Source organism: Rutilus rutilus (genome assembly GCF_951802725.1).
Source record: "Rutilus rutilus genome assembly, chromosome: 7".
Taxonomy (NCBI): Eukaryota; Metazoa; Chordata; class Actinopteri; order Cypriniformes; family Leuciscidae; genus Rutilus; species Rutilus rutilus.
Window position 1 is genome coordinate 25,114,322 of NC_140221.1, and position 24,256 is coordinate 25,138,577.

The 24,256-nt window shown below is 40.4% G+C and overlaps 1 protein-coding gene and 1 long non-coding RNA gene across 3 annotated transcripts in view; one reads left to right on the forward strand and one right to left on the reverse strand.

The window, feature by feature from the left end:
• The first annotated feature begins 1,170 nt into the window (after positions 1-1,170).
• LOC311293841 lies at positions 1,171-2,690 on the forward strand. Its single transcript, XR_014627963.1, has 3 exons — positions 1,171-1,234; positions 1,325-1,367; positions 1,450-2,690. It is a non-coding gene; the product is annotated as an uncharacterized lncRNA (long non-coding RNA).
• Positions 2,691-4,606: 1,916 nt separating this feature from the next.
• Positions 4,607-24,256, reverse strand: part of ltbp3 (latent transforming growth factor beta binding protein 3) — a 51,762-nt gene continuing 32,112 nt past the window's right edge. Inside the window, exons 13-30 of one of the 2 annotated variants that reach the window (XM_084413528.1) lie at positions 21,410-21,535; positions 16,660-16,785; positions 16,429-16,557; positions 16,148-16,267; positions 14,068-14,190; positions 13,492-13,614; positions 11,419-11,538; positions 11,198-11,326; positions 10,940-11,110; positions 10,758-10,841; positions 10,538-10,666; positions 9,931-10,068; positions 8,621-8,761; positions 8,203-8,331; positions 7,766-7,927; positions 6,514-6,600; positions 6,287-6,418; positions 4,607-6,163 (exon numbers count right to left, since the gene is read on the reverse strand). In XM_084413528.1, the coding sequence (XP_084269654.1) occupies positions 5,976-6,163; positions 6,287-6,418; positions 6,514-6,600; positions 7,766-7,927; positions 8,203-8,331; positions 8,621-8,761; positions 9,931-10,068; positions 10,538-10,666; positions 10,758-10,841; positions 10,940-11,110; positions 11,198-11,326; positions 11,419-11,538; positions 13,492-13,614; positions 14,068-14,190; positions 16,148-16,267; positions 16,429-16,557; positions 16,660-16,785; positions 21,410-21,535 (2,357 nt within the window). In that variant the 3' untranslated portion in view covers positions 4,607-5,975. Of the gene's footprint in view, positions 6,164-6,286; positions 6,419-6,513; positions 6,601-7,765; positions 7,928-8,202; positions 8,362-8,620; positions 8,762-9,930; positions 10,069-10,537; positions 10,667-10,757; positions 10,842-10,939; positions 11,111-11,197; positions 11,327-11,418; positions 11,539-13,491; positions 13,615-14,067; positions 14,191-16,147; positions 16,268-16,428; positions 16,558-16,659; positions 16,786-21,409; positions 21,536-24,256 lie in introns of both variants that reach the window. The other variant, XM_084413527.1, reaches the window with a different exon arrangement.

The following is a 24,256-nucleotide window of genomic DNA, read 5'->3' on the forward strand; positions in this document are numbered from 1 at the left end:
AAACTTGACAGGTGTCTCGCTACGAGCACGAGTAAGTGCAGTGCCAAGTTTGACGTTGTTTGGATGAGAAATGCTAAAGATATCGTTAAATATATCATTTTTAAAAGGTTGTGGTTTAAAAATGAACATTCTGACATTAGAGGGTTGTATCGGTCAAAGAAGCCCCAAGAAGGTTGTGGTTTAAAAATAAACATTCTGACATAAACACTCAGTCAGCTACACTGTTTACTTCTGAATATTATAGTTTGGTTCCAAAACGTGATAAATCCATTTTGATTAATTTGAGTAAAAATGTGTTTTCTTACCAAGAAACCAACAGTTACTAAAAACACACACAAAAACTGATTTTGCACGGGCACTTTGCACTGCTCCCTGAATCGATGCGCTTATTCATTTGTGGATGTTAACTGAATCTATAAGTCAGCTATGCTGTTTACTTCTGAATATTATATTTCATTCTGGTGCGCTTAACGTTATCGCCACTGTGTAATAGTAGCCTATGCTATTCACCAACTAAACATATCCTATTCAATGCATTCACAGTCTCTTTCACAGGCATCATTTAAGCATAGCGTTTTCTCAGAGTTCACTTTGTGCTTTCTACCATGCACAAATAAAAATGTCACTGAACTTTTGCTGTGTAATTGTAACAATGAGCACTCAAACACACCAAACCGTGATTTTGCACGGGCATTTTGCACTAGTTGTTTAAATGAGCCGTAAGTTTCCCGCTGATTGGTTGCAATTACTCTTCGGTTTTTAATGCTTTATTTAACATCACAACGACATAAATTAAATACGCAAATTATTACATTTTGACGTCACTATGTACCGGGAAATAACCTGATTTATTAATAAAGTCTTGTAAACGTGGTAAACTAAATTCCTCAACAGCGCTTTAAAAATTTAAACACTTATCAAATTTTTGGATGCTTTAACCCTCTATGGCATGGTGTTGCCCTCAGGCAACAAACTATCTTTTTGTTCCTCACACCACCCCTTAAATTTTTTATAATATTTTTTTTAATATATAATATCACCTGACATGTCTGTTCAATGAAATGAGGGGCTGAAGTGGGTGTGACCTTTTGTTTGGGGGTGGAGCAGTCCTTTCATGAAGCAAAGCCACATGGTACAGAGTAATTGTGGGAGTTATTTTCATGTTCCACACAGGTCATACAAAGAGAGAAAGACAAGATGGCTTCCAGATATGTCTGTGCGCTGATCATCACAGGTTGGTGGCTTCACATCACACAGTAAATTCAAAACCATTCAAATAAATCCTTTTCCTTCTTACTGATCTATTCAGTACTATGTTCTTTAGGGGTGATCAGTGTGACTGGACTGCTGGCATCTTGGACGATGGGGTGCGAATGATATAGCTCTTTAAAAATATGTGACAGTCCTGTAAGAATTCTTCATACTTACAGGTTTTCTATTCTTGTCTAGGTTTGAACTAACTGAGATTAAAATGAAGTCTTCCACAAATCTATTCACAATCAGCTCAAATGCAGCTCAAACAGAGACGACAACATTAGCGGGTGCATTAGCTGTGACTGAAGGTGTCTCGAAAACGCAGAAGGCACAAATAATCACAAACTTTCCTGGAACTGCCTCGATGAAAAGAATGTCTGGAACATCTGTGGTATCAAGAGCATCGTCTGCCGTTGCTTTAGCTGAACTCTCTTTGCAAACAACAGCTGAGACAGCAGCAGTGAGTGTAGCTGGGTCAGTGGAAACTACAGCTGGGGGAACAATCACCACGTCTGAGACTAAATTTAAGACACCCATTTTACCTGTAACAAAAAAGGCAGAAACTCTAGAAACAGCTAAATCAACTCCAGGTGAAACGGTCACCGCATGTACACAAATACAAGAAATTACCGTTGAGGTAACATGGACAAATACAGCTCAAAAAACACCCACACCTGAGAGAATACTTGTTAGTGATTTTAAACAAACACCTAAAAGTGAAACAGAAGCAGGCATCACAGTACTAAAACAAGAATCAGGGACAACCGGTTTTGCTAAAACTACAACTACAGCTAATATCAAAAGTGCAATTCCAATACCTGAACCAATGACAGACGGAGCAACGCGTTTCATTACCACTTATTTAAAAACTTCAAAAATTACACCTGAAAAAAAAGCAACAACAAACATTAGATCACCCGTTACATTCAAAACAGCAGCATTTATAACTGAAACAAAAGCGGCACCAAGCACATTCATAAAAAGATTACAAACAACAGGAAAAGAGCCATCTAAAGTTGAAACAGCCACAGTCAGACCACAAGAATCTACTCAAGCTATAAAAACTTTCAATGGTCCAACAACAATAAATGAGGCTACTGGTATAAATCTTATAACTATGATTCAAACTGCTACTGGAACCAAAGAAAAAACAGTGGGAAAACGATTAAGTACTGCAGGTACAGGAATAACAATAAAAGGCAAACGTGGCCAGGTGAAGACACCCCTGTCCCATGATAAAACTTTGTATTCTGCCATCACTCTGGGTTGCATCCTAGTTATTTGTGCCCTGTTAGCTCTTTTTGTGTTTATAAAGGATTTTATTGGGTGCTAAGATACTCAGCCTATACAAATGTTGATTAACCATTTCATGAATACAAATTGAATATTTGTTTTGGAATGTAAATAAACAACTAATTGAATAAAATAACTAAGTCACTAATATGAATTCAATATTTGATTGTCGATTTTGTTTCCCCAGCATAAGATCTTAAAAGGGCACTACATCCAAAAGTGAAAATTCTATCATCATTTACTCACCCTTATTTCATTCCAAACATGTATGACTTTTCTTCTTCTTCTGTGGGACATACACACAAAAAAGAAGATATTCTCAAGAATGTTTCAACTGGTTTTGTCCATACAATAAAGGTCAATGGTAACCAAAACTGTTCGGTTACCAACATTCTTCAGAATATCTTATGGAGAATCCCCACAAAGATAGCGAACCAGACGTATATGTACGTGTGTGTGTGTTCTGCAGGAAAATAAAGTCAGAAAAGTTTGGAACAGCATGAGGGTGAGTAAATGATGACAGAATCTTTCAAGTATCCCTTTGTGTTCGTTTTTAACATGTGCTTTAATATGCATATTTTCTACAATTACCTTTTATCTAAACATGACCAGACTCGATAAACAGCTTAAGCAAGAGAAAAATACAACCACAATGAAGTGATTATCTAATAATCTATTATCCACAATGACCATTGCTTGTTTTGTTAAGCCGAGGATTAAAGACACAACTAATACTGAAGTGGAGGTCTGTCTAGAGATCCTAGTCCGCCCCCAAGTTATATGCTTTCCCTCTCTGCTTACCTGAATTCAACACTATACAATATCTTGTATTCCTTGCCATCACATTTGATGTAACATTAATTACACTGATTAAGGGGGGGGAGTGTGTCTGAGGCTACTCACTCAAAGCAAAAATTACCTGTTGTGTTGATGCACAAAATCTAACTGCGAAGATTCTCCACCCCTGAAATGTCCACTGATTGGCGGAATGCCTTGTAACGGATTGGTCACCTGCGTTAGATAGTAGAGTTTGTTTAGTAGCAAGTTGGGCTAATTTGGTTCTTGACCAAACAATTTTCACGATTCACGGATGGCATTATTATTGTTTGAAATGTAAACAGATGTTGTGAGCCCGTAATTCCAACGGAATGCAACAGACAGTCATGTCAGTTGATGACGTGCCCCTATTTGCAGTACTGGTATGGCCTCGTTGGCGCAGTAGGCAGCGCGTCAGTCTCATAATCTGAAGGTCGTGAGTTCGAGCCTCACACGGGGCAAGATTTTTTAATCAGTACACTACTAGTACAGTCATGTGCACGAAGCAGTGGTTAAGGCCCACTTTTTTGCAGCGTCAGATATATAGGGTAGGTTGCGAATGCAGTAAACTCACAGAGGTCCTTGTCCGAGTGTATTACACAGAACTCTTAATGATCTACATCTACAGGCAGAACGAGAGAAACTAACTGGAAATGTATTATAAAGCTTGATATGATATGGAAAAAAAATGTAAGTGCTTTATAAAAGTGAAAAGGTTTATGAAAGATCGACTACAGTCTACTGCCCCCTAGTGCCAGAAATAAAATAGATTGTTTTTGGGGTTTTTTGCCACTAGGTGGAGGAAGAACACTAGAAATTATTAGTATGATTATAATAACATTTGACTCGCTGAAGAATTAATTTAAAAATGTGAAGAAAATTGTAAACTAGCCTCAGACGTGCTTTTAACAGGTGCTTTGAATGTAATTTTAAAACAAGTCTTACAAATACATTTTACATTTCAGTTTGGCACGTTGTTAGGAAAAGCTATTCTTTATCTCTGTGTACACAGGTTGTTATTGACAGCCTGCAAACCAGGCGCATCATTTAACAAATCTAAGAGCCGACCATTTTGTTCATCGTAGTAGCACTATGTGCTGTAGCAACTATATTACTATTGCGGCTAAATCAGAGAGCATCTTGGAATGCTACTTGCTGAAAGGACCTTGGGAAGTAATCCCAGAACCCTTTGGTTGGGTTTCAAACATATACTTTAGAAAAGAATACAAGGCACTTCTTCTGGTCCAAAAAAAGTTAAAAGCCTTTATTCACATCATGGCTAATCACAATAGATACATTAAATAGCTAAAACACTGCACACTGATGGATTTCGGCCTTCAGCCTTCCTCAGAGTCTGTCAGGTACGCTGGTACTTGACTTTTTCCCCTTTGTCTGAGCAGATGATGCCATTTTCAAAGCAGCTGTCATTACTCAAAGGAAAATTAGACCAGCTTTTGAAATCAAGTGGTTGGTATGATTAAGAGTGGGACTAATATTCTGTGTTCACTTAGGGATAATATCTATGGAAAATAACCAAGCTGACAAGCAAGGCTTCCCTCTCTGTGTTTTCATAGTGCAACATTTATCTCCCATTTTCTCAGCCTTATTGTTTAGAAATTCACCAAAGCACCTCGTTGGATCCCAACTGTAAAACAATTAAAGATAGAGAATCAGTCAGCTAGCACTCAGCATTGAGGGTTTGACTTATTTTTTTTTATTATTGTTAATTAATCTTCATTTCTTTGGTAGATGTCATCTTTTCTTACTGCTATAGTATTGCGGTTCTGTAGTTAAGTCTGTAGTTTTGTGTGTGAAAAATAACTTCTCACAGTTGTGTCTCATAAAGAAAGCAAAAAGTATTTAAGAAACTGAAAACATACTTTTTTCATTTCGCTTCAGTAGAACATTATTATTTTTTTGTTGCACAAATTAAATGGTTTAGAAAACCAAAACCATCATTGCCATCTGTCAATGAACTTCATATAAACGCGGTAATATGCTCAGTGCAGCCAAAGAAAGATGACCATGGCTGCATTATCAAATAAAGAACACAATGTACAACACAAATGAATAGAACTAAACACTATCAATGGTGAACAAAAACAGACATTAATACAAACAAAGAAATATCACAAAAATCAAATGATCGTTGATGTCAAACTGTTTGAAAGAGGGCGGAAAGCAATAAGAAAAAAATAATCACTTTAATTCTTACAAAGTTAATCATTAAAAAACAAAAATGAAGAGAAACAGAAAAAGCACAATATTTAACAAAATGGTGAGCTATAATAAAGTTAGCCATAACGTGCTGAGCTGCAAGATAATAAAAAGAGCCCACTTAAGTTAAAAGACATTTCATCCAATGACAATCCCTCATCCAACACAACAACAAACACATTTTCAAATGGGTGCAAAGAGATTAGGAGGGATATGAATAAAAGTATACAATAAAAGCAACTTAACATATTAATATTTAAGAAGTTAATGATTCATTTCCAAAATAAAAAAAATGATAAACAGGACATGAGGAAGTGAAACATGTGGGTAAATGTTCATAATGTTCTGCAGTTATACTACATTTGATGACGTGTATTAGTGGTGGCATATCAAATTTATGTATGTACATGAGAGAAAGTGTGTGGGCTGCGGAACTGTTGAGCCCTAGCGCGTATACACACGTTAGGTTGGCGTGCAACAAATCCCTGTTTACAGTGACATCTGAATGAACCATGGGTGTTGATACAGCGTGCATTCTTGCAGGGGCTCGACCTTGTCCCTCGGCCCGCGCACTCATCAATATCTAGAGGAAGAGAGAGAGATGGAGCCTTAAATTATGTCTGTCCATAACATTTACAAGTGATTAAATATGTCGATTTCAGGAGCATGACCTCTGTTTCAGGGAACTATCTGCATTAATACTCGCCTGTGCAGCGTGTTCGCGAGTGGTCCAGTACAAATCCAGTATTGCACTCACACATCGTACCCAGATAGGACCGCACACACCGTCCATTAGCACAGCTACACTCGTCTGAGTCTTCTTCTGAACTGTCTCCCTCTGAACACATGAGAGTGACAGAACAGATCATGAAACACTGTGCCGGCTTTGAGTCAATCTGTTTAGCTCAAGGTGAATTACACTGTCATGGTCACCTGGGTTGTAAGAGAAAGCTGCCAGGAAGTCCCCCTCTCCATCAGACTCAGTCTCCAAATGCATCTCACATAACCTGTTAAAAAGCACTGCGCACACACACCAAAACTAAGTAAAGGAACATTAACTACATTACATCTTGAATATAACATTCATAACATGTTTTTATATGTTATTGTATTCAATCAAAAATGTGCTCAAATGTACAATGCAACTGCATTTTTGTGTTCTACCATTGTCAAAAAGTCTAAATTCAACCTTAGCACATAATAATTATTTCAGCCTTCTCTACTTGCTCTACCAAACACAAATGTGGAATGAATGAATAAATGAACGATAGCGCTTTACTATGTACTACTGTACACCCAAAGCGCTTTATACAGTCGTATCAGGGGTCTCTCCTCGACCACCACCAGTGTGCAGCATCCACTTGGACGATGCGACGGCTGCCACAGAACAACGGCGCCAGTGCGCTCACCACACACTAGCTATAGGTGGAGAGGAGAGAGAGTGATAGAGCCAATTGAAAACATGGAGGTTATTATTAGGAGGCCATGACTGATAAAGGCCAATGGAGGGAATGTGGCCAGAATGAGAAGTGCCATGGGATTTTAATGACCACAGAGAGTCAATCCTTTGTTAGATTAAGAAAGCTTTACAGTCACTTTTGATCAATTTTAATTGATCTAACTGGCCCCAAACTTTGGGATGGTAGTGTAAATATATATATTTTTTTAATTTACACACGGATACATGTAAATATAAAACAGAAAATTCAACATTGTAAAATGTTTTAATGATATTTACACTACCATTCAAAACTTTGGGGTCAGTTAGGTAAGACATGAATACCTTTATTTAGCAAGGATGCATAAAAATGGATCAAAAGTGACTGTAAAGCTTTCTTAATCTAACAAAGGATTTCTATTTCAAATGATCCATTTTAAAACAATCTATTCATCAAATAATCGTGAAGAATTGTTTTTATCAGTTTCCACAAAAACAGTGAGGAGCACAACTGTTTTTAACAATGATAATAGTGAGAAATGATATGCTCAAATCAGAATGATTTCTGAAGGATCATGTGACACTGACGACTGGAGTAATGCTGAAAATTCAGCTTTGCCATTTCTATTTTAAAATATATTCAAATAGAAAAGAGTTATTTTGTGTCATATAAATATGACTGTTTTTACTGTATTTTTGATCAAATAAAATCAGCCTTGGTGAGCATAAGAGACTTCTTTGCAATACCTGAATTTCTATTAGGACAGGTCCGGCACTCTGGGCCCCAGCCTCGACCGTAGTGACAGCAGCACTCAGAGTACGTCACCGTAAGCTCATTCCGCGGCATCGTGCACATAAGATCCTCATCGACCTCCTGGAAACATATGTCCTTATGTGCTGCGGTGCGGTCTGAGAAAGACAGAGATGAGGAGATGATGGAGGACATAAAAATATAAACAAAATACACAGGGTTCACAGAGGGAGAAAGAAATGGAAAAGTAGGTGGAAACAAAGCCAACTCAAAGCTAACACAGCTAAAACATCTTCAATGCTCAGCAGTCATGTGGTCAACCGACGCTCAGAGCAAAAGCTTCTGGACTGCCAAGCCACATGAAGGCTAAACAAGTAACAAGAACTTTTTCCACCCATCACAAGTCTGCATGCTGGATACTTGTGATACCCACCATCATAGACGCATTGCTTGAGGGCTGCACTGAAGGTGAGTGGCTGCTCGCAAATGCAGTGGAAGGAGCCGGGAGTGTTGACACATCTCCCGTTCCTACAGTAGGAGGGATCCTCACACTCATTCACATCTGAAAGGTGCACCACAGACACACCCGTTACTAAAGAGATATACAGAGAGAAGGACAGATAGAGAGAAAAAAGAAGGAGGGAGGAAGACAAGGAGAGAGATATCAGAAGCACACAGTCTTGGGTGAGAACTTCAATAAAAGCTTGGAGTTATTTCATCTTTACTATTCCGGGGAGAACAGTCAAATTCTCGGCCACATTAAAAATATGCTTTACCTTTTGAACGATACATTGTAAAAAGTCGTGGCATCTGTTATTATGACGGTGATGATCTCGTGAATCTATACTCACCCGTATGTTCCTCAGGTGTGACACAGCTGTTGCGGTCGGTGGCTAGAATCCAGGGAGGAGTGCAGATGCAATAATAGGAATCTTGGGTGTTTACACAGTGGCCATTTTTGCAGTTAGCAGGGTCCTGACATTCATCCACACCTACAGCAAAAAAATGTTTGAAACAGTGAAATATGACCAGTAAAAGATTACATCATAACGTAATGTAAGCCCTCGCCACCAGACAAATACTTGAGTCTACAATTATTAAACTACAATAGTTAAATAATCGTTAACATTTACATTACATTTGTATTTAATTTAAAATTAAAGCAAGAATACACAACGGTTCAAATGTTTGGGGTCAGTAAGATGTTTTTTCTGTTTTTGAAATAAGTCTCTTATGCTCACACTAAGGCTGCATTTGTTTGATTAAAAATACAGTAAAACTGTAAAATTGGTAAATATTATTAATATCAATACCATTTAAAATAACTATTTTCTGTTTGAATATATTTTAAAATGTATTTTATTCCTGTGATGGTAAAGCTGAATTTTCAGCGTCATTACTCTAGTCTTCGATGTCACATGATTCTTCAGAAATAATTCTAAAATGCTGATTTGAGGCTCAAAAAAGATTTCTCATTATTATCATTGTTGAAAACAATTGTGCTGCTTTAAAAAAAAAAAAGTGATAAATTTTTTAATGTAAACTTTTAAATGATAGTGTATAATTATTATATTTAATATCATGTATCATATTTAATATTAAATATAATATGTATAAAATATATTAAATCAAAAATTTGTAAATTAATATGACAAACTGCTTTTGAAACTTTGGTAACACTTTATTGTACAGTGTCCTTGTTACATATGTTACATGTACTTACCATAGTATTAACAGTAAATTATGCATTATTACATGCAACTAACCCTCAACCAAATCCGAATCCTACCCTATCCCTATAGTAAGTACATGTTGTTGATTAGTATTACTCAGTACTTAAATATATAATTACACTGTAATAATGACACCTTAAAATAAAGTGTAACCGAAACTTTTTTAGCCACTTGAGAAGAATGTTTCCCAGGTGAAAAAAAGTAAATGAGTCAAAATCTAGTTTAGTATAAGCAAGCAAATAATTTGTCTTTATGATGACACTATATAAAGCCTCCTGTGCTAGTGTGGGTCACAGCCTCGTTGGCGCAGTAGGCAGCGCGTCAGTCTCATAATCTGAAGGTCGTGAGTTCGAGCCTCACACGGGGCAAAAGCTTTTTTAATGAGGTAGCTTTACTACTATGTGTGACGCTCAGTTAGAAAGACTTACCTGTAACTGTGGGAAAGACACACTTCTTGTTGACAGCATCAGGGACCCAGGGTGGGTTGCAGGTGCAGTAGAATGAGCCTCGAGTGTTCACACAATGACCATTGGTACACAGGGACTCATCATGACATTCATCCACATCTACAGAGGGAAAGAGAGAAACAGATATTGTTATGGAATTTTATAGTGAGTTTGAGTTCAACAAGTATGAGAGATTTAAGGTTTACTGATGTTTTTGTGAGTTAGAAGTGCTGTGCCATTCTACTGCTCTCTAGTGGCAGACAAAAAATCCTTCCTTCTACCACTAGCGGGTGGTACCGCGGCAAAGGAAAACTTGGCTTTCACACTAGTTTGATGAAAATGACTTTTACTCTTGTTTTTTTGTTTTATAAAATCATCTAATATAACAACTACTATTTGAACCACTGTATATATATTACAATGAATGAAAAAATAAGTAGAAAAAGATTTACAATTATTATTATTTAATAATTGAATACTGTCAATCTTTGCTAAATAAAAGTATTCATTTTATTTAAAAAAATCTACTTAACCCATGCAAGTGTGTATTTGGACAGTCAAGTGCGTGTATTTGTGTTTGTGATTTTACCGATACATTCCAGTAGATTGCTGTCATAGTAAAATCCCTGTTGGCAGTAGCATTCAAAGCCAGGCTGTGTGTTCATACAGCGTCCTTCCTTGCAGATCTCATTAGAGAACAATACACACTCATCAATATCTACGAAGAGAGCGAGAAAGAGAGAAATTCAGTAATTATTTGAGGGAGTGTGTGTTTGTGTGCGTGAATACACATATGTGTGCGCATATACCTCTGTGCACGGCTAATCCATAATCTATCTTTCCTTCCTCATGGTAAAATCCTCTGCCAACTGGACATAGAGAGTGATACTCCGCTGAAAACAACAGACAACATCAAATAAACACCTATACACCCATGGACCAATACCTCTTTTATCCATCAATAAATCCCTGTATCTGTCTGTAATCTCACCTGAGTGGTAGACGGGACAGGGGTAGATCTCACAGTGATCTCCCCATCCCACACCGATAGAGCAGCAGCACTCCTGCTTAGTAACGTTGGTTGCCAGGACACTGTCACAGAACACGGTGTCATCCAGATTTAGGTAGCACTCCTTCTTATCATCCAGATACATCTCAACCTCTATGTGGGGGAAAAACAAATGTTAAAAAAGACAAAAGAAATTTCATGTGATTACCAAACACACTTATTAACTAGACCAACTCTTACCCTCACAGCTGTGTTTGTCTTCAGACAGCATGAAACCATCGTTGCACACACACACATATCCACCCTGTCTGTTTTCACATACACCGTGAGGCTGACACAGACTCCTTTCCACAGCGCACTCATCTATGTCTGAGAGAGAAAGAGTGAAAGGGTGAACAAGAGAACCAAGGCTGGGCCCAGGACGGAGAATTGGGAAATGTAAAATGTGTGAAATCCCATACCCTGGCACCTTCGGCCACTGACAAGCATGTATCCTTTCTGGCACTCACAGCGGTAAGAACCCATCGAGTTGATACAACGTCCTCGTTGACAATTGGAGGCTCGCTCACACTCATTAATATCTAAACAGATCAAAAACAATATTACTGATTCACATATCGTGCGCATTAGTGAATTGTTTCAGCTATATTAGGTTTACAAAAGATGCACACTATCATTCAAAAGTTCAGTCAATTTTTTAAACAAAATTAATTTGATTATTTAGCAAAGCTGCATTACATTGATTAAAAATGACAGTACAGACATTTATAATGTTACAAAAGAATAAAAAAAAAATGTATCACGGTTTCCACCAAAGATATTTCTACACTAAACTATCTGAGTTACTTTTTCAAACGCAAGTTAGTTTGTTTTGCCATTTATTGACTGACAGGTCTCTTGTCCCGATGTTGAAAGAAATCGTGAGTAAGTGCAGAGGCTTTGTGTGCGCTGGGTAAACGTAGTTCTAGACTTAATGTGAGCATGCATTTACTCATCTCACTGGCACTAAAACAGATTCAATATTCCTCAAAAGGAATAAAAATAGAAAAACAGTGAAATGCGAACTCAGAAGATTATGCAATGTTAAATGACACATACATACTTTATGTATTTAATCTCACTTTATTAACCATTGTCTTTGCTGCTGACCTTCGATGATCCAATTGAGCCATAAAATAAACAAAAATTACTTATCTAAACATCATATTTGTTTCATTTTTTTAATTTGAAGATTTTTTTTATTTATTTTTTATTAAAAACAAACAAGCAAGCCAAGCCCAGGTGAGAAAGAAACATAAAAGTAATGTAACGCATTTCTTTGTAAAAAGTAATTAAGTAACACAGTTACTTTTTTAGGGTGTAACACAGTATTGTAATGCATTACTTTTAAAAGTAACTTTGCCCAACACTGCTAAAGACTGGAGTAATGATGCTGAAAATTCACAGGAATAAATTATATTATTAAAATAGAAAACTGTTATTTTAAATTGTAATAATATTTCACAATATTACTAATTTTACTGTATTTTTCATCAAATAAATTCAGCCTTTGGTGATTTTTTGCAAAAACCTAAAAAAATCTTATCCACCCAAACTTTTTAGATTAGGGGACTATTAGCTTTATTGAACATGTTAGACCACATAGGCCTGGTTTCAGAGACAGGGCTTAGATTAAGCCAGGATTAGGGTTTAGTACAATTAAGGCATTTATAGCTTTTATAAATAGCCTTGAAAATAACATTACTGGTGTGCATCTTGAGACAAAACAATGCCACTGACATATTTTAAGATATAGCAGTGTAAGTTGCTTTCAGTTTAAAACAGCTCAATAATGCATTTTAGTCTGGGATTAGGCTTTAGCCTGGGCTGTGAAATTGGGTAATAATTATTATAAGCTATAATACAGTACCTGCGTGACTCGTCATAGACATATACAGAGAGAAGTAGCTACGGCTACAATGTTGTTCCAGAAGACGCATGAAGATCTGTTTATTAACCACTAGAGCACCAAAAGTTACAGACTGCAGCTTTAACAATTGGTCAGTACTATGTGTCAGTCACGCTAAAAGCTGGAATAAACTACACAACTTTTAAAATCTGAACAGATTTAAAAACTCTAGGCATCATACAATTGCCAACTTTGTAATTTGTTTCAGAGAATGCACTAAACATCATGCACTAAACGACTGTGGATCGCACATTATCAGTCGTTCTGAACTGAACAAACAATGTGTGTTCTACAGTCGGCTCAAAATATCCAACATGTTTAAAATCCTCTGACTGGATAGAATCACATCGGAGTCTGTGCCCATCTACGCAATTTTCTGTGAAATCTGTAAACTTTGCCCAAAATCTGCAGACTAGCGTCAAATCGTCCAGAGTGCAAACGGGGCAAAAATCAGGGCAAAAGTCATGTAGTGTATTTCACTCTTAATACAATCTGTACTTTTCTGTTTAAGTGTACAGATATTGCAGTGTTATGTGCAGTATTGAGTTTGTGTCTTGAGGTGTTGGATTAGTCGTTACGAGCTGACCTTCGCAGTGGCTTCCCTCTTGTGTAGGCTGGTAACCAGAGTAACACTGGCAGCGGAATGATCCTTCAGTGTTAATGCAGTGACCATTAGCACACAGACGGTTATCCTGACACTCATTGATGTCTGTGGAGAGACAAACAGACGAATAACCTCCAATTACACATACACACATGCTTAAATCTCTCTTTATGTATTAACTAAAAAGTTTTGCACAGTATATTTATTCTCTTTAGAATGAACTTGTGCAGAAGTAATAAAATCTAATTTAAAATCATTTAGGGGCCATTCACACAGAAAGCGTCTTTCCATTCCACTACGCTACTTTTCCATTGTTTTTCTATGGTGGACTTTCGCAGTGTCTCACACATGACACGGCAAAACGTGGCGCTCAAGTTAAAATAAGTTCAACTTTTAAAAAACGTGTTTATAGACATTGCGCTTTTTTTGTTCCACTGAACTGCGTCTCGCGTTTTTAACAGCAAAAACGCATTCTGTGTGAACTGGCCCTTAGAATGGCCAGATTAAGTTTCCATTTAACAGCACGCTGTTTAGTTTTGTTGGCTGTGTGCCACTGACCTCTGCAGCCTTTGCTGTCAGCCTCAGGCAGGAAGCCCTCATTACACAGACATCGATATGATCCTGCCAAGTTCTCACAACGGCCGTTTAGACACACACCACGTTTCTGACACTCATCGACATCTGATAGAGAGAAAGACAGACATCTCTTGTAAGATTACACTATTGTCAAATTTATTTGTCAAAAACACCCCACATTATCACCTTTCCTACTTGCTTCAGGTAGATAAACATGTCTATTGACTTGCACTGCTGTTCAAATGTAAGATTGTGCTGACCAAGGCTGCATTTATTTGCTCAAAAATACAGTAAAAAACTGTAATATAGTGGTAATATTATTACAATTTCAAATTATTCTTTTCTATTTGAATATATTTTAAATAGTAATTTATTCCTGTTATGGCAAAGCTGAATTTTCTGAGTCATCAGTGTCACATGATCCTTCAGAAATCACTCTAAAGCCCTATTCGCACGGGATTAGTATTACCCCTGGACCTCTGTAATTAAGAAATTACCCCCTGACGTCTGTGTTTTTGGTGGCTCATTCACACGGGCAAATAAATGTTCGTAATTCCCTCGAGTTTATGGACTTTACAGTGTGCGCCCACCCATTCACACTTCACTAGCTGAACGTGCTGAAACGAAGATCGCGCTGCAGTATTGCAATTCAAAAAAAGAACTTATTTAAAACCAATTTATTAGAGAAATATATTATATATATTATAGAATATCATATTATTGTATAAATATATAATATATCTTCTTTTTCTTTTATTCTTTGTCCATATTTACAACAAGCCTGCCTGAAGAAGGTATTATAAATACCGAAACGTTGCGATAGGCTTGTTTTTCTATTCATTTTATTTGGTTTATTTCATTTTATATCATTTTTACTCTTTCACACTTTGATTTCTTGAGATACTTAGGATGGACGTCTTTAGAGGCCGTGTGAGACAAAGAAATGCTCCACGATACAGACTACTAAATTACACTACCACAAAAAGCGTCCAAACTTTCCAAAAGAGCTTCCATGTAGCGCCAAAATACTTAATTTGACGTTTCCATGACAACGGTCCGAGTTGAGCTTCCGGATCACGTCTTTACTGTAGTTTGTTTTCTCTTTTGCAGCACTTCATAGTTTTTTTTGGAGAAAAACTATAATCGGATTGGAGTAGACAGTAGAGCATATCGAGAGATTTTATTGTTAATATAGTTTTAATACAGACGTAAAATGGACTGTTAAACGGCCCATAATGGTTATTACGTTCTTTAGGAAACGAAAAACAGCCCAAATCACAGACATGGGGATTCGCACGGGACTGGTATTATCAGAGTGTTAGCCGAAATACGGTAGGTAATTTTCGGGGGAATTTTTACAGACATTTTTACAGACATGGCAGATTCGCACGGGATAAAAATCACAGACGACCTCTGCAATTATTACAAATTACCGGAGGTCCCTAGGTAATACTAATCCCGTGCGAATAGGGCTTAATATGCTGATTTAATGCTCAAAAAACATTTATTATAATTCTAAATGTTGAAAACATTTTTGCTGCTTAATATTTTGTGGGATAATTTTCAGGATTATTTGATGAATAGAAAGCATGTATTTGAAATAGAAATCTTTTGTAACATATCTTTAATGTCACTTTTAATAAATTTAATGTGTACTTGCGGAATAAAAAAAAATTTTTTTAGTGTACATGGTTTTTCAATGGCCAATATCTAGAGAGGAATGTGGCTAATAGCAAAAACCATTCTGATAAAAATAATACTAGAAGTTAATGACATTAAATGACATGCACAAAAATGCTGAAAGTAACACATTTTACATAATGTTTATTCGGAATTCAATAAAACAAATGTTTTATCCATTGACAAATATTTTTTTGTTCTATTGAGGACACACACAGGGTAGTGCAAAGAGAGTTGTTTTGGATATTCGTGAAATGCCTGGAGCCTGTGTGAGGAGCTGATGTTAGTTGGAATGTCCTTAGCCATATGTTTCTGTGAATGCATGTGAGCTAAACTGTTCATGCATGGTTGCATGTGTGTTTATGTGTGTATGTATTCTGACCGTAACACACTCCTCCCTGTGCTTGGTATCCAGGTTGGCAGGGTATACATTCATAGGATCCAACAGTATTCTCACACTGTTCATTAGGACAGATACTCGGGTCTGAACATTCATTAATGTCTGCATTAGAGAGACAGCAACAGTATAGAAAATAAGTTACAAACATTCACAGCCATTTAATAAAAAACAGAGTAAACCATATTGGATGAACATGAACTGTTTACAGGTGTCTACTATTAACGTGATTTGTGTCTATGCACAGTATAGGTTGGTGTCCTCACCTTCACAAAGAGGCTGTCTGCGGGATTTGCTCCGGAAGCCTTGCATACACCCACACTTATAGGAACCTAGCAAATTAGTGCAATACCCTCCAACGCCACAGATATCAGGCTCAGAGCACTCATTTATATCTGAAAAGATACATGCAAACAAGTGTTGGCCACCATCTGTATTGATTTGGTCATGTATAGAAGCTGTCCACTGTCTTTGAACAGCCGATGCTGGTCACTCACCAATACATTTGCGTTTCCCATTATGCATCACAAGTTCATAGCCATGCTGACAGTTGCATCTGTAGGAACCCACGGAGTTAATGCAGGTGCCTCTACCACATGGCTTCGAGTCACATTCATTTTCATCTATAGAGAGAGTGAGACCATTGTTAAAAGTTTTTTATCATTTTTAAATATATTTTTTTTATGTAATACTGATAAAATATTTGATATATTACACACAACCATTCAAAAGATTTCAATTTCTTTTGAACTTTCTAATGAAACTTTGAAAATGTTTCACGGTTTCCACAAAAATATTAAGCAGCACAACTGTTTTAGACATTGATAATAATGAGTTCCTCTTCAGTCTGGCAGTCGACGCCACGTCGAGACCGACGAATATGAATCTCACTAGAGTGGCCAATCTACTTCGAGTGAAACTAAATGAGCTAATGCACATTGGCGTGCAATCATTTGCATCAGTTGTTCAGCCACGCAGTGCAGGTATATAATGAGCAGAAGGTGCGATTGCACCTCAGCTTTTTGCTTCGGAGCCGAGCACTTCGATGCTGATATCTACAGAGTGTGAACGAGTTCTCAAGAGGATCTCTCGTGGCTGGTGTGGGCCATACAGCACGGCAGTGGGGTAGATTTTTCTCTCTCCCTCTCTCTCTCTCTCTCTCACTCTCTCTCTCTCTCTCTCTCTCTTTCTCTTTTGTTGCCTGTTAAAAAACTGAGCAAAACAAAAGCTGGTTTCACAGCTGGTAAGGTGCGCCGTGAGAGCGCTGAAAGGTCGTTCTTACGGCTGGTAAGATCACCAGTGAGAGAGACAGCGCACGACAGGTGCACATTCCTGTCCGTGTCTGCTGCAACCATTCCCCTGCGTGCTTCAGCACCAAGAGAGCAGTCCCCTAAAAGAGCTTACACAGGATGTCACTCTACCTGTGTGTTTCTGGATGCGGTCGTTACCTGAGATCGCGGGATGGTCACGAGCGCTTCATTGCGTGTCTGGGCATTGAACACGATGAGGCAGCGTCCGTGTATGAGTCATGTACCCATTGTGGGAAGATGACCATCTCGGAGTTACGGTCGAGACTCTCATTCCTGCAAAGGGGCGAAGTCCCTGCGCCTCTGCCGTGATCTAACCCTCCACAGAGGGTTACTTCAGGCAGTGGTGCAGGTGACCCTCATCCCTCCCACGCTCCGCAACCAGTAGAGCCGCGGACGGAACATGCTGGATCAACCATGAGGTGTGTACAAGTCGTTTCCTTTGGCACTCCCCACGATGAACAGATGTCGATCGCTGCATTGGAGGGTGGGTCAGACTTCTCTGCGGATGATGATTCGGTGCTGCTGCCCTCTTTGGGTGTGGTAGCGGTGCCCGAGTCGGACCCAGAGATGATGGCATGCTTTCCCGGGCCGCCAACAGGTTCGGGCTCTTGTGGAACCCTCCACCGTTTCCCGAGCCCTTGAGGCTGGATGATTGGTTTCTTGAGGTGGCGCGCTGGTTCTCAGCAACCCTCCCTGGTGCCTTTCTTCCCAGAAGTGCATGAGAAGCTCACTGGGGCGTGGACGGCACCTTTCACTGCCAGAAACCATCCTGGTGGCTCCTCCTCCCTCACCACCCTTGATGGCAGGGTGGCTAAGGGGTACACGCGCATCCCTCCAATGGAGCGGGCTGTTGCAATGCAGCTGTGCCCTAACTCAACTTGGTGCAGAGAGCCGTGTCTCCCTTCCCGGGCCTGTAAGTACTCGTCGGAGTTAACCGGCAAGGCTTACAAGCCCTGTGGGGAAGCCGCCTCTGCCATACACGCTATGGCGTTGTTGCAGGTCCTTCAGTGCCTTGGCACGAGGGTGGTCATGATCCCCAAGTTGTCTCCCGAGCCGTGTCCCTGGGTTCCACCTCGCTGCCCCACTGCGGGTAAGCATACGGTCCCTATGGTCCCGCTTGTACGGTCTCTGTGAGCCTGGTTAGCACTCCCCAGTCCATCTGGCTGGCTCATTCGGACCATCAGGCTCGGCTATGCGATTCAGTTTGCCCGGCGTCCCCCCAAGTTTCGGGCCATCCACTCCACTACAGTGAGAGCAGCCGATGCCCATGTCTTGAGAGCGGAGATCGCAGTCCTACTGGCGAAGGACACGATAGAGCCGGTCCCTTCAGCCAATATGAGGTCAGGGCACTACAGTCCCTACTTCATTGTACCCAAGATAGGCGGTGGGTTACGACTGATCTTGGACCTGCGAGTTTTGAGTCGGAGTCTCCACAAGCCACCATTCAAAATGCTCACGCAGAGACGCATTTTCTAATGGATCCGTCCTCGAGATTGGTTTGCAGTGATCGACCTGAAGGACGCGTACTTTCATGTCTCGATGCTCCATCAGCACAGGCCGTTTCTGCGCTTTGCGTTCGAGGGTCGAGCATATCAGTACAAGGTCCTGCCCTTCGGACTGTCCCTGTCTCCCCGCGTCTTCATGAAAGTGAGAGAAAATGAGAGAACAGGACGTTCGCATCCTCAACTATCTCGACGACTGGATCATACTAGCACACTCTCGAGATCAGTTATGCGAACACAGGGATCTTGTGCTCAGGCACCTCAGCCAGTTGGGTCTTCAGGTCAACTGGGAAAAGAGCAAACTCTCCCCCGTGCAGAGGATCTCTTTTCTCGGTATGGAGTTGGATTCGGTCGCACAGATAGCGCGCCTCACAGAGGAACGCGGTCGGTCGATGCTGAACTGCCTGAATACGTTCAAAGGCAGGACACCAGTCCCACTGAAATTCTTTCAGAGGCTCCTGGGGCATATGGCAGCGGCAGCAGCAGTAACACCACTCGGACTGCTCCATATGAGACCACTTCAGCGCTGGCTTCACGGCCGAGTCCCGATGATGGGCATGGCAACACCGCACTCACCGGGTGACAATCACACCAGTGTGCCGCCAGACCTTCAGCCCGATGTCAGACCCCTCGTTCCTGCGGGCAGGAGTGCCCTTGGAACAGGTGTCCAGGCATGCTGTGGTGTTCACAGATGCCTCTGCCACCGGCTGGGGTGACACGTGCAATGGGCATGCAGTGTCAGGGGTGTGGACGGGCCCCCAACTGCACTGGCACATCAACTGCCTCGAATTGCAAGCAGTACGTCTAATACGAGCTATCACAAGCTGTGCTCCCGGGAGAATGGCGACTCCACCCCCAGGCAGTTCAGCTGATCTGGAGAGAGTTCGAGGAAGCTCAGGTAGACCTGTTTGCTTCCTCAGAGACCTCCCACTGCCAGCTGTTTTACTCCCTGACCGAGGGAACACTCAGCACGGACGCACTGGCACACAGCTGGCCCCAGGGTCTCCGCAAATATCCGTTTCCCCCAGTGAGCCTACTTGGACAGACCCTGTGCAAAGTCAGGGAGGACAAGGAGCAGGTCCTTCTGGTGGCTCCCTATTGGCCCACCCGGACCTGGTTTCCAGAACTCATTCTCCTTGTAACAGTCCCTCCCTGGCCCATTCCTCTGAGGAAGGACCTTCTGACTCAGAGACGGGGCACCCGCGTCCGGACCTCTGGGAACTCCATGTGTGGTCCCTGGACGGGACACAGAGGTTCTAGGTGACTTACCCTCAGAGGTACTTAACACCATCACTTCAGTGTGGGCGCCGTCTGCGAGACATGCGTACGCCTTGAAGTGGAACCTGTTCATCGAGTGGTGTTCTTCTCGCCGAGAGGTCCCCTCTTGGGACCTTTCCCTGGTGCTTCGAGCACTCCAGGATGCTCCCTTTGAGCCTTTGCAATCAGTAGACTTAAAGCTTCTCTCCATGAAGACTTTGCTGCTGGTACTTTGCTACAGAACTCAAAGTCTCAGGATCTCAGACCAGCTCTTTGTCTGTTGTGGAGGCCAGCAGAAGGGAAAGGCTGTCTCCAAGCAGAGGCTGGCCCAGTGGATAGTGGATGCCATCGCCTTGGCTTACCAAGCACAAGGCGTGCCCCGCCCGCTCAGGTTGCATAGAGGCTTGCACAGGGCGCTGGATGGGGTCAGCAGCTGTGGCCCTTTGGTAGGGATTCTAATTCGACTGAAGAGTAACGTCTAGGTTACATATGGTAACCCTCATTCCCTGAAGGAGGGAACGGAGACGCCATGTCCCGTCGCCACATCTGCTGCAGCCCGCTGGGGTAGCCAGCTTATCGGCTCGGCTCCTCAGCAAAAAACTGAAGTGCAATTGCACCTCTGCTCATTATATACCCACGCTGCGTGGCTGAATAGCTGATGCAAATGATTGCACGCCAATGTGCATTGGCTCGTTTAGTTTCACTCGAAATAGATTGGCCTCTCTAGCTAGATTCCTATTTGTCGGTCTCAACGTAGCATCTCCTTTCCCTCTTTCAGGGAATGAGGGTTACCATATGTAACCTAGACTAAATGTTTCTTGAGCATCAAATCAGTATATTAGAATGATTTCTGAAGGACACATTTCATGTGACACTAAAGATTGGAATAATGATGCTGAATTCGGCTTTACCACCACAGGAATAAATCATTTTAAAAATATATTCAAGTAGAAAACAGTTACTTTAAATTGTAATAATATGACTGTTTTTACTGTATTTTTGGTCAAAGAAATACAGCCATTGGCGATATTTCTTTTAAACTCTCAAACTTTCAACTCTAAACTTTTGAACGGTAGAGTGTTATATTTTTATGCACTACAAATGCAGGCATTGAATCATACATCATCTGTGATTTCATTGGCTGTACAGTATGTGTGTATTTACATGTATGTACTCACCAACACAACTCTTTCTCTGTGCATGTTGTCGGTATCCAGGGTAACAGTGGCACATGAAACCATTCTGTGTGTTCACACACTCTCCATGACCACATATATTCCTGTTCAGCTTGCATTCATCAATTGCTGTGATACCCAAACACAAAACACACCCATAATCGTGGGAGGAAAAGAAAACACTTTTCCCATTAAAGGGGTCATGAACTGCATTGTTTTATTGTTTCATAATGTTTCCTGGGGTGCACTTATAATGTTAGTATGATTTTTACTGCAAAAATTTTAATAATTTTGAAATGAAAGGCATTTCTCCTAGCCTGATTTTAGCCCTCTGATTTGAACGCTCTGTTTGAAGGGGCGTGTCTGCTGAGAGACTTCAGTGTAAACGCCCACTGCTATGATTGGCTAATAGCTTTGCATATGAAATATGTTATTAGGCTTGTTCGACTTCATGCAGCTCTGCGCAGACCGATCAGCGGCTGACTTGAAGCAGTGCATGCCGGTTAGAAATTTTGTCCGACTTGATACAGCGCCGATGCCACGTGACTGTGACGTGTGCCATCAAAGTACCGCGAGAGCGATTCGAGAGTAGCTGGAGAACTCAGCCAGCACAGCTTCTCAAGAGCGGCTGCACTGGTCTGCACGAGTTCTGATGACGACACAGCTGTTCCACGATTGTCCGGATCCACCGCATGACAACGATCACGTGTGTTTCGTGTTTATTCGAACACCTTTAGTTCCTCTAAAGCTCACAAATCAGTTTTGTATAACAGTAAACACTCTTTCATGTAGTTGCGATGCTATATTGTGTCATGTTTATCAAATTAAAACTGATTAAAAAACGTAGACTCCAGGGTCAGGTGTGATGGTTCACACTGATATAAATTGTACCTTTCTATGATTGTTGCTTGCCTGACGAAGACCCTTTGGGTTGCAACGTTCACAAAGTCATTTTAATAAATCCTTGGGAGCAGAAGTGGCAGTGTGCCGATTCTTGTTTATTTTGAGTTTGATGCTTTGATGATTTGATCGAGCACCTGCCGAAAGTATTTTGGATGTGCGCACAATTTCTTTTTTAAATCATATTTAGATCGTGGCATGAAAGGTTGCAGTGATGAGCATAGCCGATCACAGACCAAGCATGCCGCACAAGTGGTGAAAAGTGAAGACAAAGCGTCTAGATCGCCCCCTGGTGGCTGGTCCCAGTATAGCTCACAAACCCTGCCTCCCCATGAAGTCTACTGGACGCGATGGAAACTAAACAATCAAATTACACTTCAAATACATTTTTTTCAAAGATGTTTTCTGTCATTTTAGGTCGTTTTTATCACGCTGATTTAAGTTTAAAGGTTAATTTTTTTTTAAATAAGTTTGGTCTTAGTTAGTTATTTGATGCTATAAAAACGGGAATGTGATTCTCTAAACAAAGTAGTTACCAAGGCACCAACAGACTTTTTGGGGGATTTTCGGGAGGAGATTGGAGCTTCAACTTTAATTTCTACATGTCCATAACTGTTTATTTCACACAATAAATTTTGTATTAACCGTCTCTGCGGGAGTGAGGGCAGAACCTTGATATTGATATTAACCTCACTACTGCGCAGACTTAGGTCCCAAGTTGACTGTTTAGTCACTGGTTTGATTTACTGACAGCCAGGACAAAGAAATCAAGCAGTTGTCAGTTCTGGCAGGTCACGTTAGTCAAACTCGCGTCTACCTATAGGAATACGACGCCTATCACTGTATACATATAGAGTATAAGCTCCTTCATCAGTATTTTCAGCAGCTATCGCGTTTCTCAGGAGCTAATTACCCTCCTCCATCCCCAGCTTCTCCTCTCATCAGTCAGGATTTGGCATTCTGATTCCCCTTGAATCAGAATAAATTCTCGAATTATGTTGTACTTTAAAATCTTGAATTAATGATATCTGCAATACATTCATGTTGGATCTGCTCTGTTTACCCTAAGGGGGGTTATTGCTGCTCTCCCTGCTCTTATCCATGCTAGGCTGCATGGATGCGCAGGGAGTTATTGCCCAGAACAGAGCCATACTGCCAATCCAAACTGTATGCTAATTGTCAATCGTATTCGACGATAGTGGTCCTGACAGAACATCTGACTGTAGCTACATGAATCATTACATCAGAAATCACTGGTCACAGATCAGGCATTAGAATGAACAGGGTTACTTACATGTTGTGACAATACTGTCGATTCTATATCGTAAAAGCCTGCAAAGTCTGCGCAGAGTTTGCCTACTGATTTACCAAAGAATCCAGTGAAATGTACCGAATAAATTAGTTTTGACCTCTTATATGTCAAACCCTCAAGGAAAATTTTATTTCTCAGTTCATGACCCCTATTACCAAAACAAACTTTGCATGAACCAATATTGTGTCTATAGGCTTGTTTGAGATGAGCAAAATCTGCGCAGAACCGATTACCGGTTAGAAATGTGTCCGAGTGCGGTTCACCTTGCTCTGATGTCATGCTGACGTATGTCAAAAAACCCTTCGGATTCTGCAGTCGAGCGCAGTTGCTCTCCAACGACAGCGCTGATCAGAAGCATGATGGGAAACGACTTGCTGACGACACAGCTTAATGCTCATTGGTTTAAACAACCGTGATGTATTGTTCTCTTTTAAACTGTTTGATTTTAAAATCTCTGATCTCATGTTTTTATGTGTATAAATTATGTGTGAGTATTCCCAAACTCTCTGACAGTGTGATCTCTATAGGGGTTATTTGATTGTTGTCATATATTCATATAAAAGCAACAGAACTTAAATTAAATCCAGTTTATTATCAACACCGTGCTCGAGCGTGAATCCTGTGAATCCTGCGATATC